At 26.9% G+C, this 11,730-nt stretch overlaps 1 protein-coding gene across 1 annotated transcript; it reads left to right on the top strand.

Annotated features, from left to right (window-relative positions):
• Positions 1 to 9,174: 9,174 nt before the first annotated feature.
• Positions 9,175 to 10,282, top strand: EAE98_002788 (uncharacterized protein; the record flags this gene model as incomplete). The annotated part of the gene is made up of 3 exons (XM_038950408.1): positions 9,175 to 9,611; positions 9,685 to 9,836; positions 9,861 to 10,282. Exons 1-3 carry the CDS (start codon positions 9,391 to 9,393, stop codon positions 10,280 to 10,282), a joined length of 795 nt encoding a protein of 264 aa, XP_038812937.1. The 5' UTR covers positions 9,175 to 9,390.
• Positions 10,283 to 11,730: the final 1,448 nt, after the last annotated feature.

Below are 11,730 nucleotides of genomic sequence, written 5' to 3'. Positions count from 1 at the left end.
AGCTAATCCCGAAATGGATGAAAATAGTGAAAGTGATGAAACAATCGATTATATAGAGGTTGATCCTGGTGAGTCTATGCTTGGTGAATCTATGCTTGATGAGGTAATAAAATCTAATATATAATAATCTAAGTGTATAAAAGATTTAATTCCTGATAATAAAGGTTTTGATGATAATAGAAAATATGTGGTTTCCTATTATAAACTTGCTTTTTCCAGGTATTTTAATTCAATTAATAAGAAGATAAATATCGAAATAGATTAATAAAATCTTCAATTAGCTTTCAATAGTAGGCTTAAAAAAAATAAAAAGATTATTATTAATAAGTCAAATTGCGTATTAATTGAATCTAAGATCTATAAAGAAGCTATTAGCTCTTTGGAAAAGGAATACTGGCTAAAAGCTATAGAATACAAAATAAATATTCTTAAATCTAATAGAACTTGGAATATTATTAATAATTATAATAATAATAAAACTTTAAGGACTAAATAGATATATAAAATAAAGAATTCAGATAAATTTATTGAATTTAAAACTAGATTTGTCACTAAAGGATTTGAATAGTTATATAAATTAGACTATATTAATATATATATATTAATATATATATATTAATAGTTAAATCAATAATATAGAAGCTTTTATTTATATTAGCTTTTTAAAACAATTAACTAATTCATAAAATCGACATAGTACTAGTGTTTATATAAAGCAATATCGATATATTATTCTTGTTCATAATGAAGGAGCAGGCCAGTAGAATATATGTAATATTGACTATATAGATTGATTATACTAAGGTAAAATCTAACTATAAAGTAAAAGTGATATATGTATAGTAATATAGTGCATATACTATAACTTTTAATACTCCTTTAGAAAGTTTACTTTCTTAATTTCTATAATTAGTTTTGAAGTCTTAGCATATTCTTAAATCTTTTAAATATTATTTTTGTATATAGTTTTATTAATCTATTTACAATTATATTACTTGTATTAATATAGCTAGTATTGATTAAATGTTTTTTTGTGAAATTCCAAATAAAATAATAATATATATCAATATACTTTAATCATTTGTGTAGATAAGAGTTTTTAATTAATACTAATATTCCTTGATTGTTTCCTAATATTTGAACTTCACTGTTGCTTTTGATATATTATAATCGCTTTAAGTCTCTCAAAAGTTAAACTATTTATTACCCTTATTTAATAAATATTGTTATAGAAATGTACTTAACTTCTATATTAGATATAGCTATAGATATCTGCTTTTTACTTATTTATAAGATTGGTTTATTATAGAATATTACTATTTCATTAAAGATACTTTTTTAATTGATTCTATTGCTTACCCAATCTGTATTAGTATATATTTTGATAATCTATTATAAAAGGTTATATTTTTTACAAATATCTGATTGAACTTTTTCAGATTTAAAATATAGTTTCTGATTGATAATTGATCTTAAATATCTTATAAGGTTTTTGAGTATAATACTATAATGTTTGGTAGAATTCGATATAGCTTATATTAATCTTTTAAAACTAAATGTAATATCTGATTTAGTATAAATTATAGGGTAAATTGTATTATTAATTACTTATTAATATTTATTTACATTAATAAACTTATTATCTGAAAGTATTAATTACAATTAATTATAATTCGAGATTAATATCTTTCTTAAAATATATTAACTATAGAAGATCCTAAAATGGGTAAATATTGTATTCAGATACTTTTCTTAATCTATAATTAATATTTTCTCAAATCTATTATAAATAATATAAATTCCTAAAATCTTATTAATCTCTTTTACAGTACTAACGCACTGCTACTAGCCGCTCGTCAAAATCGCACCTAAAACAGCCGTTTTACTACTTTTATTTTATAGTTTTAATACTTTTCAAACTAAATTTATTTTATAAAAAACTATATATTTTAATTTAAAATCAATTAAAATATATAAAAAATTATATGTTTTATTTTTAATAATTTTATATATTATATAATATATAATTGAAATTAGAAAAAGAAAAAGTTATCAAAAGGACTTAAATTTACTAATAAAATAAGCGAAAATCATAAACTTTTATAAATTCATTTTTCAACAATATAAATAACAACTTAAATCATTTCAAAAAGCTTTGAAAAGTTAATTTTATTAAATATCAATATCGAAACAATATATATAGCGAAATTCAAATAAAATAATTTATTCAAAGTAATTGATTTTATATAAATCAAAAGTAGTAAAACAGCTATTTTAGATGCGATTTTGATGAGCGGCTAGTAGCAGTGCTCGGTGACTGTAGATTTTTAATATTAAATCGAATTGAAAGGTTATTATAAAATCATTTAATATTCTGTTTTTATATAGCAATAATAATAATATTATCTATATAAATTAGAAGAAATAATTATTATAAATAATTAGTATATAAATATAAATCTGTAAGATTTTATACAAAATCTATCTTAATTAATTTTTCCTTTAAAAAAAGATTTCAATTTCTACTAGCTTACTTTAATCTATAAAGACTTTAAAATACATATAGAATATAATCTTGATAAACTTGGATATCTTAAAGAAATGCTAAATAGATTTCTTTTTTTAAATATAACTCAATAAATATATTTTTAATATCGAAATGAGAATATTTAAGATTTTTTTTTATAATAATTACAAGGAAAAAACAAAAAGTATCGAGGTGAATTGTAAAAGTAAAGATTTCATTATAATCTTTATTTAAAACTTAACTGAATCTTTTAGCCATTAATTTAACCTTAAATCGCTTTACCTTATTATCCTTTGTTTTAACAATAAATATTTATTTTATTGAAATTAGATTATTTTCTTGTGATAAAATAAATTCTTTTTAAGTACTATTCTTGATTAATAAGTCTACTTCTTTTTGAATTACAGTTTACCAGTTTTTTATATACTTTTTGTTTATTATTGTATTTTTATATATATTTAATATCTTAATCCCGAGTATTTCTATTGCTAGTAAAGCAATTTCAATCTTTATTGGTATATTATTCAAAAGAATTAAAATCTTGAAAGCAATTTTATTATTCGTTTTTCTTTCGAATTAATGAATATTTAGAATCGTAATCATAGTATACTCGATTAGTTCTAATACTGATTCATTTAAGGAGGTGAGTAGAGACCGGATAATCTTGGAAATATATCCTTCCATATTATCATTGTTATCTCTCTTTCTTTTCCTAAGATTGTATCTTGAATTTGATAATATAAAAATAGATATAAATACAAATACTATGGGTGGTAAAGTTGTAGTTGAATTCAATGGTACAGAATCAGGAGTTAAAATAATCTTAGATAAGGTAATCTCTATTTCTTTATTACTTTCTTTTAATTTTAATAAATCATTTATTATTTATTGAATATTTCCATATTTGTTTTTATCAAAATGTAATATTCCAGTCTTTATTTGTTCTGGTATTGGTAAGCATATCTCTATTGAATCTGTGATTATTTCATTTAATGATATTGATGAATTAACTAAAATAAATAATGATTTAGGGATATTCTTGGATCTATTGTAAGACTTGCGATTAGATTCTATATTCTTGGTACCTTGTAATCCGATTATATAGTTTCTGAGTTTCAAATCTATATCTTCTCTTTTATAGCTTTTATTAATTATAATATAATAAAAGCAATAAGTATAATCTAATTCTGATGAATAAATCTTTATATACTTGATGATATCTTTTAAATATTCTAGGAATATCCCAATTCTTGTTATATTACAGAGTTTATTATACCTTTGTTCTATTGGAATAGTTTTGGGATTGATATAAGCATAATATCGACTCCCCTAGATCTTATATATATCGATATCTAGTAATGTACCTATAAATGCTTCAAGTGGGCTTTAATCGATTCCATTTGCATTTAGGCTAATACTAGTATAGTTTTGAATATATATATTGTATTCAACAGCTTTATCCCAAAACTCTAATGGTAAATAAGCTTCCTTTAACATTACTCTCATATCAGTTTCTACAGTACATATATTGCATTCGGCTGGGCTGTTTTGGTGAGACGATGTAATCACTGTAACCTCTGATCGTATACCAGTCTTTCATTCCTGGACAGCTTGAAGAAGCTCTAATGTGTTATTGATTCTGGCAGTAATTACAGCTATTCTTATAGCAAGTTCAATTTCCTGTTTCCAGGCTTTCAGTAAGGGTATTGCATTACTTTTCTGTTTTAATAAGATGATCCAATTTATTCTTATAATATTATCAATAATGAGAAAAAAATATCTGTGTTTTTGAATAGTCTTCGGAAAAGGATTAGCAATATTGAAATAAATCAATTCTAGTTTTTTAGATTTCTGTATACTTAATTGGCTTGGGATTCTGTTAATTATCTTTATAAGAATATATATTTTACAAATATTCAGAATTAAAGAAATCTTGATTAGTTTTTGGAGTATAATGATTTTATATAGATTTCTAATCTTATTAAAGTCAAGATAATTGAATTGTCTATATTAAAGAAGGTATCTTTCCTTTTTTATTATAATCAATTCTTCAATTTTTTTTTTTATTTTATTAATTATTTTTATAAAGAATGTAAAGAATATAGAATCCTTATATTTTAGTTTTATATATGAAATGATATATATTCTATCTTTTATTATGATTTTAATAATTTTATTATTCTTATTATTTTTTGATATAAAATATATCTTCTTGAGATTGAATATACCCTTAAGTTTTGTTTTATAAATTCTTTTAATTGAAAGTAGGTTAACCCTTAATCCTGGTATATATAATATTTCAGCTAATAATATTCTTATTCCATTCTTATATATTATATTTATTATTCTTTGTTTATCTGAATATACAATTCCTTTATTAACTGTTATTCTTTATTGTAGAGTATAGGTTAAACTTCTAAAAAGAGAATATTGATTAGATATGTATGAGGTGGTATTGGTATTAGTGTATTATTGTAATGAGGATATTTTACTAATACTTTCCTTAGTAAGATAATAATATTTAGAGTTAGATTTATTATTAACAATACTTTTAATAATATTAGAGCTTGATTTAGCAATATAAGTTTTATACTCTCTATACTTTTTGTTTCTTTATAATAGAAAAGTGAATTATTTTCTCTTTTGTTTATACTTTGAATCGAATTTCAAAAGATATTTGATATATCGAAACTAAAAGCATTTTAGGATTGAGTAATTAGGTTTATTGCAAAGTTTGCAAGTGATAATGGGTGTATCGGACTCTAAGCTTGTACTAGCTTTATATTAATGATAAGATAGAATATATTTCTTTCTCTTTGCAAGATATGCTGTATCTCCAGAGTTTTGTATCTCGATTTCTTTAACCTGTAAATGCTTGATTTTATTATCAATATTTAAAGTAGAACCAATAATATGAATCATATCAATAATGATTTTGTATTTATTAGGGAGAGACAAGATCAAGCTTTGAAAAAGTGATTTATCTGTATACAAAGCTCTAGCTGAAGTATCTATAGATAAGAGTTTTTTTCGAAGATTCTTGAGCTTATTCTATATATCTATAATAGTTATATTAGGGGTATTATTGAAAAAGAAGGTTTTAATTTTAAGGAAATATTTATCTACTATTATATTATTGATTCTAGAGTATTTAATGATTAAATAATCCCAAAGTTTCTTTACTATATTATATTCATCTATTAAAGCCTTATCATTATTAGATAATAAATAACAGATATAAGATAATACACTAATATTATTCTTAAGAAAGATGATCTTTTTATTAATATTGAATTGAATTTTTATTGTAGTACTATCACTGTTACTAAAGACTTAGAGTTCTTCGAAATCCTTAGCTAATTTATTGATATCTGCAATCTACATATATTCCTATAATGTTTTTTTATATATATAAAACCAGCCTTTTCCTTAAAGTTGAATTTTTATTTAATAAATCCAGTGTTTATAATTCTCTTAAATAAAGAAAGGAATACACTTGAAATAATCCTTGAATCCAATATCTTCATTTATTTTGAGATTCTATAAATAGAAAACTTATATCAATAACCTATATATATTTTGATAATAAAATAAAAGAGTTGAAGAGAAAAAGGAATTATTTTAATTAAACTCCCCCAGTTTTGAATATACTAATATTACAAGGAGAAATTCTCTTTAAGACGGGGTAATTGAAAATAGTGAATTTTGATTTGTAAATAATGATTTTTAGAATAATATCGAATACTATATAATTGGTAATACTTTTCAACATTAAACTGGAATGAATAGTTCTTTCAATAATAACTTATAGTTTTTTTATTTGAAAGAAGAATACAATATAAATAATTACTTCACTATTATATTTGAGAAAGGGGTGTAATATAAATAATTACTTTGCTATTACTACTCAGCAATCTGTTTGTTGTGTATACCTCATATATTGATATTGCATTGTATAAAAGCTTCTCATTATCAATCTTTACTTTAGCAATATAAGCTATTCAAAGAGCTTTCAGCTTTAGTTTTATTATAGAGCTACCGGGCTTATAACCTGTTTACAATAAAAAAACAGGTTAATAGAATATATATAATATTGATTATGTAGATTGATTATACTAAGGTAAAATCTAACTATGAAGTGGAAGTGATATATGCACAGTAGCGTAGCGCACGTGCCACAACTTCCAACAATTCTTATTAAGTCCACTAAAAGGATTTAATAAATTAAAAAATAAAGCTTTAAAGCTAAATAAAGCTTTATATAATTTAAAATAATTGGTTAGAATATAATATTATATTCTAAAAGATATATTAAATAAATTAAGCTTTATAAACCTAATCTCTAAGGAATATATTTTTATTAATAAAAATAAGAATATAATTCTAAGTATATACATTAATGATATTGTTATAATAACTTTAAATTAAGAGATTATTAATGAATTTATTAATAATCTAAAGAAACACTTTGATTTAAAGGATCTAGATTTTATAAAGAATTATTTAGGTATTCAAATTGAAAGAATTAATAATACGCTAAAGCTATATTAATCAAAATATATTAAAAAAATACTTACTAGATTTAATATACTAAATTCCAATCCTATTTCTATTTCAATAAATCCGAAAATAAAACTAATTCATAATAAAAAGAAAGCTAATAATAATAATATTAAACTATATCAAGAAATTATAGGTTTCTTATTATATTTAACTCTCAAAATTAAACTAAATATAATATTTTCTATATCTAGATTAGCTAATTTTTCGTCCAATTCTAGTACAGAATATATTTAAGCTATTAAAAGAGTATTGAGATACTTGAAAGGAACTATAAATAAGGGTACAAATTATATTAAAATTAAAAACCCTTATATTCAAGAATTCTGTGATGCCGATTATAAAGAGAAGATCAATATATATAAATCTACTAGCGAATATATATTTATACTAGGGAATAGGCTTATTAGTTGGAAATCTAAATTATAGCTAGTAGTAGCCCTTTTTATAGCCAAATCTGAATTTATTACTATAAATCTAATTGTTAAAAAAGCTATTTATATTAAAAAGCTATTATTAAAGCTTAATTTATATAAGTAAAATAAATTTCCATTATATACAAATAATTAGGCTGCGCTAATGCTTACTAAAAACCCTATATTCCATAAAAGAAATAAGTATATAACAATCAGATTCTATTATATTAAGGATATTATTAAATTAAAAAATTTAGACCTAATTTATATATTCATTAATAAATAAAAAGCTGATGGGCTTACTAAACTATTAATTCGAATCAAATTAATTGAATTCATGAATCAGATCAATCTGAATTAAGATATATAATAAGATTGATTTAATATATCTATTAAAGAGATATATAAGGATTTATAATAAGTCTACTAAATCATTTACTAATATCTTATCAAATAAGGGATATATTAATAACTAATACATATATAATATAATCTTATATTATAAAATCATATTATTATATAATTATATAATAATATCTCTTATCAAATTGATTTATAATAGAATAAAATGAAATGGAACTAGATGGAAGTATACAGGAAATCTCGCTAAATTGATTGGTTGTACTTTCTTTTTATTATCTAGAATGATTCTATAAGATACGATTTAAATCGATCTTATTTATAAGTATGGAATATACTGGAATTTCATTATAAACTATATAAACCTAGAATATTCTTTAAAGAAACTCTAGGAAAAAGCAAGCAATTTCATCTCAACTCAGCCTAGCTCTTCTAAATTGACTTCAATTCAACTCTTATTTTATATATTCGATTTATCCCTACAGCTTAAACTGACTAGATCTTCCACTATTCTTATAATACTATTATTCCTTCTTATTATAAGAGCTAACCTCCAAGAATCACAATCTCTCGAGATGCGATTGGAAGCAACTTCCAATTACCACATTGATCTATTTATCTACGGAGTAGCCATTTCTCAATCCGGAATTCTCTCCGTCTAACGGGTCGGCTTTATCACCCATACTTGTGAATGTCAGATGCTGATGACATGCGTCTTTTGCCATCAAGAAGCGCTCGCTTCCTCGGGAAATGGTGTCCACCAGTGGTTGCACGGACTCACGGGACAACGTAACAGGAAAGCACAATTTCATACCAAAAAGAGTGATTTTAATAATTCACTTAAAATTCAATAAATAATTAAATTCTTTTGAAATTGTGATATATAGTTTTTCAAACATCAAAAACTAATTTATTAAAGATTTGTTCTAAAAAAGTAAAATTTGAGCTCAAAAATTCAATAATGCGTTTTCCTACCAAATTTTTTAGTAAAAGATTATATATTCTATTATCAAGACTTCAATTTGAATTATTTTAATTTAAAATTTATTCTGTATAAAATCTTTATACTTGAAAACTACATATTTCAATTTCAATCAAATTGAATAACAATTCCAATTTTAATTGAATTATTAAAATCGCTCTTTTTGGTATGGAATTGTGCTTTCCCTCTTGAGTGTCCCGTGAGTCTGTGCACCCACTGGTGGTCGCACTGGTGAGGAGGGGGGTCAAATCGTTGTACAAGTTGCGGTTCAGGGTAACCTTACGCGTCCCTGAAAAAAATCATTTGAGATTATCCATGAGCTACGACTACCAAGGGTCTCGTAGATATCTGGGAATGGGTACCCAATGGGATATCGTATGGATAATTTGAGTAGATCCAAACGAATTCCTATTAAAGCAGGTGCCCAGCGATTGTGCCCTTTTCTCCCCTCCCCTTAATCTTCTTTCTTTCCAAGTTTTCAATCTAGGTGAATACATCAATTGTCTCGAGTATCACGGTGCTTTGTGAAAGGGAATGTTGAGGTTATGAAACGCGCCACTAGAGTGGCTATCGTTGCGATAGTACTCTTTTTCAATCTTCTTTTCGTGTTTTTTCATCTGCGCAATATCTTTACTGTTTTCGATATCGTGGGTGCGTCAATCGATGGGTACATTCCTCGGCCAGTGAAGACCGGACAAGATAGAGCTGTGGTGATTCCGCACTTAAAGACTGAAGACATAAGCTGGGTTGAGGAGTTTTTACCTGAGTGAGTGAAACTCATATCAATGCCCCAATTGCGAAATACTTATGACCAATACTAATTGTCATGAAATGTAAAGTTGGCAGTCATACATTTACGCTGTTGACGATCCAGATGCCAAACTACATACGCGAAACAAAGGCCATGAGTCAATAGTGTATCTCACATATATTATTGACAATTACGATAAGCTTCCTTCGATAAGCGCTTTCCTCCATGCCCACCAAAATGGTTGGTGAGATGCATGGCACACAGACGTAGCTGGTCACGATAACGTTATTTCTTTAAACACTCTCAACCTTGATTTTGTACAAGAACAAGGCTACGTAAATCTTCGATGTGCTTTGAAGCCCGGCTGTGCACTATCAGATGTTGCCCCTAACACACACATCAACCCGGAGATCTGGATGCAAGTATTCGGGAACGATACGGCTATGCCCGCAGAGATCGGCGCAACATGTTGTGCTCAATTTGCGGTTTCGAAATTACAGATATTGCAAAGAAAAAAGGAGGAGTACATACACTATCGGGATTGGGTACTCCAAACTCCATTACCGGACCGAGAAAGTGGGAGAGTTATGGAATATCTTTGGCATATCATATTTGGGAGGGATGCCATGCATTGCCCAGAGCCCAATCAATGTTATTGTGACGTATATGGCAGGTGCGATCAATGATTATTTGGGGGGAAAATTTTCACACGTCAAGCTTTAGGATATGAAGAATTCTATTTGCGATATCTACCATGCTTTCTTTACATCTTTCATGACGAGATCCGAGAGAATTGAAATCTTACCGGTACTGGTACTCGATACTTGGGCAATTTCGGCGACCGAAGATGATTTTCCAAGATTTGAGGTGCCGCTATATTCGTGCATTTAGCTAGTTATTCTCTTCCGCTTATACCCCACCTTCCTACTCGGGTTGAAGATTCAAAAGGAGACGTCAAGATGATTCCGTAACGTACCTTGATAATTTGGTTCGATCCGCAGTTTCTATCAAGTGTTGACACTATCTCCAGATCAGATTGTTGTCGTCATTGTCATGTCGTCAATGTATGAACTGTGAAAATTGACTACTTGACTCATCTCGTGACCCCACGAACTCAAAAGATGTTCTTGTTTTGGGATTTAGCTCAAAAGTTGTCGATCACTATGTTGTGCAGTAGTTGACGTTCGTCACTAGCCAAAGTCTATTTGAGCCTTGGCGGCCGTTTATTTGCTGCTTCACATGTTTTTTCTACTACCACCCACTCAACGGCTAAAGATTGTGCGTTTAAGGTTCAAGATCTCGGGGCTGGTGTGAGTAAATCGCTTTTATCAATTAGTATACCCCATTGGCTACTTCATCCTTTGTGGGGGTATTTTGTGTTAGTAGTCAATAGCAGTTCAATAGTCGGAGGTTTCACTAGCCTTTGTGGGGAAATGCAAAAATCTTGGCCTTCATCACTTGTGTCACTCATCCAAAGTCCGGAGCTGTATCGGACATCGAATTTCTGCTGTGTTGACGTTTGCTGAACATCGTCCGTCATAATAATCCGCTTTCACCCGGAATTGGTGTATCGAGTGAACACCTGGGTTTTCCAGATTATACAGCGCTGTTAGAAATGAATATAGAACGTGCGGCTATAATAGATCAAATATTATCTGGATGCATAGCATTACTAATTCTATACCCTTTTCACACCTACAAGAACGACTGCTTCTGCGTATATGCAGAAATACCGCGAGTTTCATACATTTCTGAACTGTTGCATATTGGCGTAAAAGTAATTTAATTGATAATTTTCTAGTAGGAGTGTTCTATAGCGGAAGGGGATCATGATTCATACATGGAAAACTACATTGGCTTCTGATAGAATGAGGTTTTGAGACTATTTCATTAAAGTTCGCTCACTATATACAAACCAACAACTGGCCCGCAAGACTTGACCGGCTATTGCCATAGCAACTCCTTAGCGTTTTTACGACATCTTCAATTTGTTAAATGACTCTGCCTATCTTTACACGAGCTTCTTTTGGAGGACTTTAGCTCTCCCGTTGCGGGTGTCTATTATGACATTCTTACCCTTCATTATTGGAGCAAGTGACCGGGATCACAGCTTTCCGAGATGTTCAGCAGATGA

The sequence above is a fragment of the Botrytis deweyae genome (genome assembly GCF_014898535.1).
Source record: "Botrytis deweyae strain B1 chromosome Unknown BDEW_005, whole genome shotgun sequence".
NCBI classification, from domain to species: domain Eukaryota; kingdom Fungi; phylum Ascomycota; class Leotiomycetes; order Helotiales; family Sclerotiniaceae; genus Botrytis; species Botrytis deweyae.
Note: the sequence above shows the minus strand (reverse complement) of the source record. Positions and strands in the feature narration are given on the sequence as shown.